Raw genomic sequence first — 11,179 nt, 5'->3', positions numbered from 1 at the left:
GAGGTACAAAAACACGACTGTTGCCAGTTGCCACCATAACATCAGGAATTTTAACCATCATTGGTTAATTCTGCTGTCAGTGTCATCTTCATCATCATTTCATCCTCATCATGATGCGTAGGTCCCCTACGGGAGTCAAATCAAAAGGCCTGCACCTGGCGAGCTGAACATGTCCTCGGACACTCCCAGCATTAAAAGCCATTCCATTTCATTTAATTTCATATACCTTCACTCCATATGAAAACAGCAGAAAGATATGTAATAGAATCCAGGCTTTCAGCATGCAATCTAGTAGTTAGAAATAGTATACCACATTCTGAAGGTGAAACATTTTTTATTTATTTTTTCCACCAGCGGGACTTGAACTAGCTAACCATGGTGTCAGATCATAAAGACATAATGCCTTACTGATAATGGCCACCAAGCAGGCTAGTATGATAATGAGATCAGAATGATGAATATTTTATTTCAACAGGTACAGAAGTAGCAACGAAAACAAATATTCACTTTTAAAATGTAAACAGAATATTTTGGCAAAAAATATTTTGTCACAGTGGAAACATAAGGACATCTACGACATAAAAAATCAATAAGTTGTAGAAAATGATATACATTTGCTTTAATAAGTTTATTCTGTGAACTTTATTCAAAATATTTCCACTATAAGGTTTATCTGAAGTCTCAGGTTGTTTCACTTTCTTCACTAATACCATAAAAACGTATTTATGATCTAATAGCACACAACACATTTCTTCAGATACCAAAACTGTCCTTCGAATTATGTTTAAGGTTCATGTTTCGAAGCATGCATAAATCCCTCGCAGTATTCTTTCTGCCAGCAGATGTGTTCAAATCATATAACCTTAAAAGTAAATCTGTACTGAAAAGATCTGGCAGAGCACGTAGAAGGCACGGTACCTGAAAAAAAAAAGAAAGAGAGAAGAAAATAGTTAAAAATGATGAAAAAATAAATAAACAAGTAGGCATGTACAACAAGACAAGGAGGAAAAGAATGAAATAGCATATGGGCAGAAAGTAAAGAATTCTTGAAAGAATTAATGAAAGTATAAAGACTTGTATCGACATGGGTATTTCAAGGATCATTTGATGATACAGCACACTACCTGATCTGCAGTGAAGTACATATTAAATATTCCTATTGTCAGTGTGATGTAAAGCAAATTGTAAATGAATAAAACATTAAAAAAATAGGCTTATGACATAAATGTGAAGTCAGTCTGCATATGGATAAGGGTAGAAAAGCTTCAGCAAGAGGAAATAACAGAATTACATGATCAGCAAAACGTTCCAAGGAATAAGCAAGTCAAGGATAATGAAAAGGAATGGAGAGCTACAGGTATCCTGTCATAAAAATGTCAAGGGAATATGTAATGATATAAAAAACCTGGACATTTTGGTGATAAAATACAGTCAGAGTAGTCAGCAAATAGCTGGTTCCGTGGTGTAAGGGTAGCGTGCCTGCCCCTTACCCAGAGGCCCCGGGTTCAATTTCCGGCCAGGTCAGGGATTTTTACTTGGATCTGAGGGCTGGTTCGAGGTTGACTCAGCCTACGTGATTAGAATTGGAGAGCTGAGTGAGATAGCGGCCCCGGTCTAAAAAGCCAAGAATAATGGCTGAGAGGATTCATCGTGCTGACCACATGACACCTCGTAATCTGCAGGCCTTCGGGCTGAGCAGCGGTCCCTTGGTAGGCCAAGGTCCTTCAGAGCTGTAGTGCCATGGGGTTAGTAAGTAGTCAGCAAATCTAAAATGAAGACATATAAACAATGATTCCAAACAGAACTGATGGAGGGGAAAGAAATAGAACCAACCAGCATTTGCCTGGAGTGAAAATGGGAAACCAAGGAAAACAATCTTTAGAGCTACCGATAATGGGGTTCGAACCCACTATCTTTTGAATGCAAGCTGACAGCTTTGTGACCCAAACTTCAAAGCCACTCGCTTGGTGTAAATAATACTGTAGATTCCAAAAGGAAATCATATAAGACTTTGGAAATAACCTGGAAAGGCTAAGTCAGGTGGCAGAAATAACTTTCTGGTGGTATCTTAAAAAGATAGGGAAAAAAAGGAACTTACTAACATTTTAGTTAAATCAGACAAATTCATTTTATATCTTACAAAATCACTAGACAGAAGGAAAAAAAACCATGAAAGTCGATTCAGTCCATCTATTTGCACACTTCCCACGTGTTAGCATTTTAATGTCTTAAGAGTTCCTTAATCTATTTTAGATAATTCAACAAATGCTCAAGTGATGAACACTTTCACCAGCTTCATCAATGTGAACACGTTTTTGATAAATCAACGCAAACCAGGACTTGAATCTCTCTTTCTTCCCTAGGAGCAGTATGGTGTAAAATGAAACAAAGCTGAAAACAGAGGCCTTGTATAAAGAAACACAACTGTGTTTTCCGCATAAGAAGCTGATCACGCATTTAGGAGATAAATAGCCGTCTCTTGAAAGTAGTGACGTAATGTCTACCATTCACTAGTTCAGCATCAAGCAGCAACTTGCAATGAGATTACTGCAGCTCTTAATTAAATTTGTGATAGTTGTAATATGTCTCCATGTTGTGTGTTCAGTTGTAATTTTAATCCTAGGAAAAACAAGTCTTTTCATCGGTTTCCTAATTGTCAAGTCACCCAACTGATTTAAATCCATGAAAATTAAAGTAGCTAGAAAGAACTTTAATGCCTTCAGTGGCAGGTTCTCACAGAGTTCTTGTGCCAGAAAGGTGAAGCTTTTTTTTTAGAGAAAATTATGTATTTGTAGAAAGTAATGAATTAGTGTCAGTTATTAAGGTGAAATTATGCTAACACATTCATAAAATCTTCAATGGTTTTTAAAATTTATTCTAAAATGTATTTAGCCTATTTATTTTCTTATAATAGGTCTTTTGACACTTTCATTTTCATTTTATAAGTGATTTGAGAATACTGTCTTGTGAGCAATACATTTTCATATCTGGCTTTTGAATTATTCCCAAACAACAAAACTAACACAATAAGCTGCTAAATTTTACAAGAGCTGGTTCCTTTCCAAAACTGTGCCTTGCACGCAGAGATTTATTTACAAGGTTTTCAATACATGTTTTATCATAAGAACTGGTTTCAATCACTTACAGACTTTCAATATCACCTGTTAGAAATAGTTTGAAACAGTTAATTGAACTCTCCTCTGGTAATAATCCAACCCTTATACCAGAATATCCTGTAAATGGAATTATATTAGATTGTGCAGTATTTCCAGTTACATTTTTTCCACACGAATGTATGTTCTACATTTCCTACTATCACCTTTATTTCCAGCATAATATATTTTACACTAGGAATACCAACAAGGACATCACACAAAGGATCATTCAAATCATTATCACTAATTTCCGAATGTATGGAAAATATTAAATCAATTCAATGCAAAGTGGGTGGAGAAATTTTCCAAAATATAGAAGATGCAAGTGAAGAAGTCCCTTATTTTGTCTTCAAACACCTCGTCCATTTTGCACTTGCCATTTTTCAGCAGCTAGTCAGAGATTGTACATAAATAAAAGAGAGAATATAAGGGATATTTTAGGACAAAGAATTCATGAATGCAGCAGGAAACTTTCCTGACTTCTGTTGAGAATGCTGGAAAAAGGCAGGAAAACATTTTCCAAACAGATTACAATACCAGAGAAAACAGGGAGCAATTACAAAATTAATACTGCAGCAAAATGAGAATTTTTAGGGTGTGGCACTGAAGACATTAAAACTTCTAAAACAAGTATATTGTGTTCAAAACTCTTTATGGCACACAACGTCGAAAGTTCAATAAAGTAAACTGTAACAAAGAATTGTACAGGTAATGCTGCACTGAAAATGACAGTGATGCCGACTCCTTACCTCACCAGCAGATCTTCCATTTTACATAAATCTAAACATAGTACCAGTACTAATCTGAGAGCAAAGATTGTTGTCGAGGTAGAAAAGATAATCATGAGCTTGTTTGGATATAGCAGAAATTACTTCCGGATGAATGGAAAATATTAAACCAATTCAATGCAACAAGGATGGAGAAATTTTCCAAAACATAGAAGATGCAAGTGAAGAAGGGCCTTCAGACCTGGTTACGTCTTCTTGAATTGAAGATGAAGAGTTGGAAAAAGAAATACCTGAAGAAATAAAGCCATAATAGGTGATGAAGACTAGAGGTGTGTTCTTCCTAGCCTTTACACAATTAACTGGAGTAAGCATTTTGTACATATTTAGTCCATTCTTATGACTGGATGCCTATGTATTCACTAATTTGTGTGTCTCTGAGGTCTGTAGGGCGATACTTAGGATCGTCTCAGAGGACAGGAAGGAAAGTAGGCCTCCCTCAAACAATGTAGAGGATACAGTAGGTGCAATAGAGGGATGGGAAGGAAAGGGGGGAATTGTAGAAGACAGGTGGTCTAATGTTTTAAGGGGAAGGAGATTGAAGGCTAAGGGCTCCATTAAGGATCAGAATTCAAGGCAGGTGTCTATGAGAAATCGGAACGAGTCACTGCAGGTAGAACAACCGAGGGAAGATGAGGAACAGGGAACTGTTGCTGAGAACTGTGGAAGTAAGAGAAAGGGAAGAGGTAGGAAAGGGAAATCTGGAGTAGTGGATAGGAAAAGACAGGTGGAACAGGGTCATAGGATGGAGAAAAGGGAGGAGGAAGTAGCTTCTGCAGCTGTCAGAAAAGATAGGACTGACCAATAGGGGAGGGGATCAAATGAGGTGGGTAGGGTTGAGGCTCTGGTCATGGGGGATTCTATCGTTAGACATGTCAGGAAAGTGTGTAGAGGAAAGGGTACCAGGGTAGAGTGTTATCCAGGAATTAGGTAAAGGCAGATGTTGAGCTAAGTAGAAGAGAACGAGGAGGGAAAGGAGAAGGTGGTAGTGTTTCACGTTGGTACTAACAATGTAAGACAAGCAGGTATAAGTACCAACATAGTTAGGGATGTGTGGGACCTGGTAAATGCAGCACAGGTGAAGATTAAGGAAGCGGAGATTGTTATCAGTCGAATACTGACTGGAGGGTGATTGGGGATTTAAATGAGACTATGGAGTGGGTATGTGGGAAAATGGGAGTGAGATTTCTAGATCCTAATGGGTGGGTAGGAGATAGGGATCGGCGTTCAGATGGCCTTCACTTAAACCGCAGTGGTACATATAAGTTAGGAAATTTGTTTAGAAGGGTTATAGGGAGATACATTCAGGGAAACAGGTGGCCTAGGGAGTGGTGTTAAGGGAACAGGAAACTGGAAATGAAGTAGAGATGACATAAAACTATTAGTGCTCAATTGTAGAAGTATTGTAAAGAAAGGAATAGAATGAAGTAATTTAATAGATTTATACTTGCCAGATATTGTAATAGGAGTTGAATCATGGCTGAGAAATGATATAATGGATGCAGAAATTTTCTCACGGAACTGGAGGGTGTATTGTAGAGATAGGATAGGAATGGTAGGAGGGGGAGTATTCATTCTGGTGAAAGAAGAATTTGTAAGCTATGAAAAAGTAAAAGATGACGAACACAAAATTCTAGGGGTAAGGATCATCTCTAAAGATAATAGGCAACTTGATGTCTTTGGAGTGTACAGACCAGAAAAGGGTAGCGCAGATGCTGAGTCAGAATTATTTGATAAGATAATCAGCTATGTGGGAAATGATAAGGAAAGAAACGTGATTGTAGTGGGTGATCTCAATTTACCAAATGTCAATTGGGAAGGTAATGCGAATGACAGGAAACATGACCAACAAATGGCAAACAAGTTAATATGGGAAGGGCACCTGATGCAGAAAGTGATGGAACCAACTAGAGGGAAGAATATTCTGGATGTGGTGCTGGTAAAACCAGACAAGCTCTATAGAGAAACCGAAGTAATAGATGGTATTAGTGATCACGAAGATGTTTTTGTGGTAATTAAAAATAATTGTGAAAGAAAGGAAGATATTAAAATTAGGACTATTAGGCAGTACCATATGGCTGATAAAACAGGCATGAGGGAGTTTTTAATAAGTAACTATGATTGGTGGAAAACGGTAAATAAAAATGTAAACAGACTCTGGGATGGGTTTAAAGCAATTGTTGAGGAATGTGAAAATAGGTTTGTACCTTTAAAGGTGGTACGGAATGGTAAAGATCCACTATATTATAACAGGGAAGTAAAGAGACTAAGAAGGTTGCAAAGAAATAGGGTTAGAAATGGCTGTGGAAGTAAGGAGAGATTGAAAGAACTTACTAGGAAATTGAATCTAGCAAAGAAGTCAGCTAAGGATAACGTGATGGCAAGCATAATTGGCGGCCATACAAATTTTAGAATCAAGAATCATTAACGAACAAGGGGAGTGTGCATGCGAGGATTTTCAAAAGGCAGAAGTATTCAGTCAGCAGTATGTAACGATTGTTGGTTACAAGGATAATGTCCAGATAGAGGAGGTGACTAATACTAAATAAGTATTAAAGTTTACCTATGACAGCAATGACATTTACAGTAAGATACAAAAGTTGAAAACTAGAAAAGCAGCTGGAATTGATAAGGATTTGGGGGATATACTAAAGACGATGGGTTGGGATATAGTACCATATCTGAAGTATTTGTTTGATTATTGTTTGCATGAAGGTACTTGACCAAATGAATGGAGAGTTGCTACAGTAGCCCCTGTATATAAAGGAAAGGGTGATAGACATAAAGCTGAAAATTACAGGCCAGTCAGTTTGACATGCATTGTATGTAAGCTTTGGGAAAGCATTCTTTCTGATTATATAAGGCATGTTTGCAAAATTAATGACTGGTTTGATAGTAGGCAGTTTTGGTTTAGGAAAGGTTATTTCACTGAAGCCCAACCTGTAGGATTCCAGCAAGATATAGCAGATATCCTGGAATCAGGAGGTGAATTGGACTGTATTGCGATTGACCTGTCTAAGGCATTTGATAGGGTAGATCATGGGAGACTACTGGCAAAAATGAGTGCAATTGGACTTGACAAAAGAGTGACTGAATGGGTGACTCTGTTTCTAGAAAATAGAACTCAGAGAATTAGAGTAGGTGCAGCTTTATCTGTCCCTGTAATAATTAAGAGGGGAATTCCTCAAGGCAGTATTATTGGACCTTTATGTTTTCTTATATATATCAATGATATGTGCAAAGAAGTGTAATCAGAGATAAGGCTTTTTGCAGATGATGTTATTCTGTACAGAGTAATAAAAATTTACAAGATTGTCAGCAACTTCAAAATGACCTCGATAATGTTGTGAGATGGACAGCAGGCAATAGTATGATGATAAATGGGGATAAAAGTCAGGTTGTGAGTTTCACAAATAGGAAAAGTCCTCTCAGTTTTAATTACTGCGTTGATGAGGTGAATGTTCCCTATGGGGATCATTGTAAATACCTAGGTATCAATGTAAGGAAAGATTTTCATTGGGGTAATCACATAAATATGATTGTAAATAAAGGGTACAGATTTCTGCACATGGTTATGGGGGTATTTAGGGATTGTAGTAAGGATGTAAAGGAGAGAGCATATTTTTCTCTGGTGAGACCCCATCTAGAGTATGGTTCCAGTGTATGGTACCCTCACCAGGATTACTTGATTTGTTCTGGGCGATTTCCAACGAAAGAGTAGCGTTACAAAAATGTTGCAAAGTTTGGGCTGGGAAGAACTGGGAGAACTAAGTGGTATGTTCTGAGCTGTCAGTGGAGAGATGCCGTGGGAGGACATCAGTAGACGAATAAGTTTGAGTGGTGTCTTTAAAAGTAGGAAAGATCACAATATGAAGATAAAGTTGGAATTCAAGAGGACAAACTGGGGCAAATATTCATTTATAGGAAGGGGAGTTAGGGATTGGAATAACTTGCCAAGGGAGATGTTCAATAAATTTCCAATTTCTTTGCAATCATTTAAGAAAAGGCTGGGAAAACAACAGATAGGGAATCTGCCATCTAGACAACTGCCCTAAATGCAGATCAATAGTGATTGATTGATTGATTGATTGATTGATTGATGCAAATGAAGATGTAAATTAAAACACACACATACACCAAACCCCAATGCCCCTCTTCCCCCGTGGAGGGGAGCGGTAGAATAACACACTCAGTATCCCCTGCATGTTGTAGGAGTCAACTGAAAGGGGTCCCAGGGGCTCTCAACTTGGAAGCATGGGTTGGCAAACACGGAGCCCTCAGATGAGTCCTGGTATTGCTTCCACTTATGCCAGATTCCTCACTTTCATCTATCATATCCAACCTCCCTTGGTCAACTCTTGTTCTCTTTCGACTCCGATGGTATTAGAGCACTCGAGATCTAGGGAATCTTTCATTTTCACACCCTTCATGGCCTTTTGTCTTCTTTTGTCCGATAATGAAGTGTCGGATCCCTTCCAATGGTTGAATAGTTGTACTCCCTCTTAAAACAATATTAATAACCACCACCACCACCACCACCATGCCCCCAACCTAGAAGAATTAACTGAACAAAACTAAAATCTTGACCCGGCTGGGACTCGAACTCTGGTCCCTCCGAACTGAAAGGCAGTAAGATGACCATTCAGCCAAGGATTTGGACAAATATGAGCGATTTTTTTCTTTTTTCCATATCTGCTTGAAACTGGAAGTGTCAAATAGCAAGTGGCTGATAATGCCTTGTCATTTTCTAGGAGCAAATCGTCCATGGAGCAAGGAACATCAAGGCGAGAGCATACTAGCAGATAGCTTGGATCTTGAGTAGCACCACATGCACACTAGGTATCTGCATCACCTGGTAGGACAAACCATTTCCTTATATCTAAATTACATCTTGATACTCCCACTATCAGGTGATTCAAAATTTTCCTTACTGGATAACAGAGCTCTCCACTGGAGACCAATTCTTCTTTGCTTTCACGAAAGGATCATCCAGCTCATCTGTCCATCTTTCGAAGAAGTTTTCTTCCTGGGTCCCTTTCAGGGTTTAGGTCCTTGACCCGAGTCGTCTGGCTGGCGACCAAAATAGGGGATGACGGGGATCTGTCTCTTTCTTTGTCTGCTCTGCACCTGTGGCTACATCCCTCTGGATGTGTGGTGGGACTATACCAATAAGTGGATATAGCTCATGACAGGTGAAAATGGAATGGCGTATGGCTTTCCGTGCCGGGAGTGTCCGAGGACAAGTTTGGCTCGCCAGGTGCAGGTCTTTTATTTGATGCCCGTAGGTGACCTGCATTTCATGATGAGGATGAAATGATGATGAAGACGACACATACATCCAGCCCCCGTGCCAGCGAAATTAACCAATGATGGTTAAAATTCCTGACCCTGCCGGGAATCGAACTTGGGACCCCTATAACCAAAGGCCAGCACACTACCCATTTGGCCATGGAGCCGGAAAATGGACAGGTGTTCGCTTTAAGCAAGCAGTTACAATTTGGGTCATATCGTTTACAGCAATGTCAACTTGGAGTCTGCAGAGGCATTCCAGACTGGTGCTGCATATTCTGAGGCAGAGATGCATAGATCGTTAATATTTTCAAACTGGTGCCCTAAATCTTGCTTGTCAGCTTACGAGCAATGTTGTAGTGGGTACTGACTTTCTTCTGGTACTTCTGGTACTGATGCAAGTTGTTTAAACATTAGGGTATGACCTGAGGTTACTCCCAAGTACTTTTCAGTCTAGGAGTGTTACAAACATTCACCTCACCATGTAATGTTCAGTTTTCTTTCTCTGTGAGTTGTTGAGGTGAAAAATGCAGACCTATGTTATTTTGTTTATTTATTTTATTTATTTATTCATTCCCAATGTAGAAGATACAATTACACTGAGCACATTTCACTTGTACTGTCAACAGACTAATTAATAAATGCAAACTTCCATAATAAAATATAAAATATATGTAAATGGATCAGAGAAGTAAGAGACGATCTGAAGGAAATAGGCCTTAGAACAGAAGACACCACAAATAAGAAAAAACTGAATACAAAACTCAAGAATACAAACCTGCGCTTTACCCTTATGCAAAACAAACCCACAACATGCACATCTTCAACTGAGGAAAGGACACGAAGATCGGAGCGTCTGAAGAAGTACCGGGAGGACCACGAAGCCCGAACAATCCCTTCAAAGAGACTTAAAACAATGGATTGACTAAAGTGATCCTATGTGATCATAAAGCAAGAAGAAGAATAACTGAGGAAAGGACACGAAGATCGGAGCGTCTGAAGAAGTACCGGGTGGACCACGAAGCCCGAACAATACCTTCAAAGAGACTTAAAACAATGGATTGACTAAAGTGATCCTACGTGGTCATAAAGCAAGAAGAAGAAGAAGAAGAAGAAGAAAATATAACAAATGAGTAACAAGATCAGGTACACAGACTACTAATAACAGCTGTCCAAATCGAAATCCATGAGAATGTCCATGTTCATAGCCAAATCGTCGTGGGTCAAGATGGCAGTGTAACCACTTCACACCAACTTATTCTTAAGATATTGTTTACACCCCTCTGGAATATACTTTTACCTGATGTTATATCAAGCTCTTATCCCCTTTAAATAGTGTTAAAGAGAGTTGGGAGGCGGATTAGAAAAGATAGTCGAGGTATGTGGCGTTACTAAACGCCATGCTTTATTCTATTATAGTTGGCATGAACACTATTGTCGCGGCCACCAAATTAGGCGGGTCAGAGAAATTACGCTGTTGCCAAGGTTATGTAGCAACTGGCGAAGAAATGTCTAACTGAACACATCATTTCGGAGCGCGAGGCAAGTTGTTATCTCTCAAGCTCCTGATGTTACTTCATACAATGTTTCAAAACAAATTATACTACAAGCTTCAGAAAAGATTGCTGATTTCAGTGGTATAACTATTTTCCATATAAAGCACTTCAAACAATTATTAAAAATAAAATCTTGAACGAGTAAATTTAAATCCGTAGAATCATGTATTGAAAATTTCAGTAAGCGGCCAAGTTTTTATTTCTGCAGCCAATAAAATTTTGTCTGCGGGAAAAATGTAACAAATTGCCTGACTTATATTTTTTATCTCAAACATATTTCCATGAGTCTTGTAATTTTCCTGGAAAATGGCCCGGAAAGCGATCATGTAAATGTCGCTGGCTGAGGGCAGTTCGGGGCGCGCGCACCAGCACAGGCTGCAGGACGCCGTAAATA

At 38.8% G+C, this 11,179-nt stretch overlaps 1 protein-coding gene across 1 annotated transcript in view; it reads right to left on the bottom strand.

Annotated features, from left to right (window-relative positions):
- Nucleotides 1-314: 314 nt before the first annotated feature.
- MED24 (mediator complex subunit 24) overlaps nucleotides 315-11,179 on the bottom strand; it is a 359,234-nt gene continuing 348,369 nt past the window's right edge. The window contains exon 20 of the mRNA XM_067142734.2: nucleotides 315-918. Coding sequence (XP_066998835.1) covers nucleotides 754-918 — 165 coding nt within the window. The 3' untranslated portion in view covers nucleotides 315-753. The remainder of the gene's footprint in view (nucleotides 919-11,179) is intronic.

This window comes from Anabrus simplex, chromosome 3 (assembly GCF_040414725.1).
Source record: "Anabrus simplex isolate iqAnaSimp1 chromosome 3, ASM4041472v1, whole genome shotgun sequence".
Classification (NCBI taxonomy): domain Eukaryota; kingdom Metazoa; phylum Arthropoda; class Insecta; order Orthoptera; family Tettigoniidae; genus Anabrus; species Anabrus simplex.
Note: the sequence above shows the minus strand (reverse complement) of the source record. Positions and strands in the feature narration are given on the sequence as shown.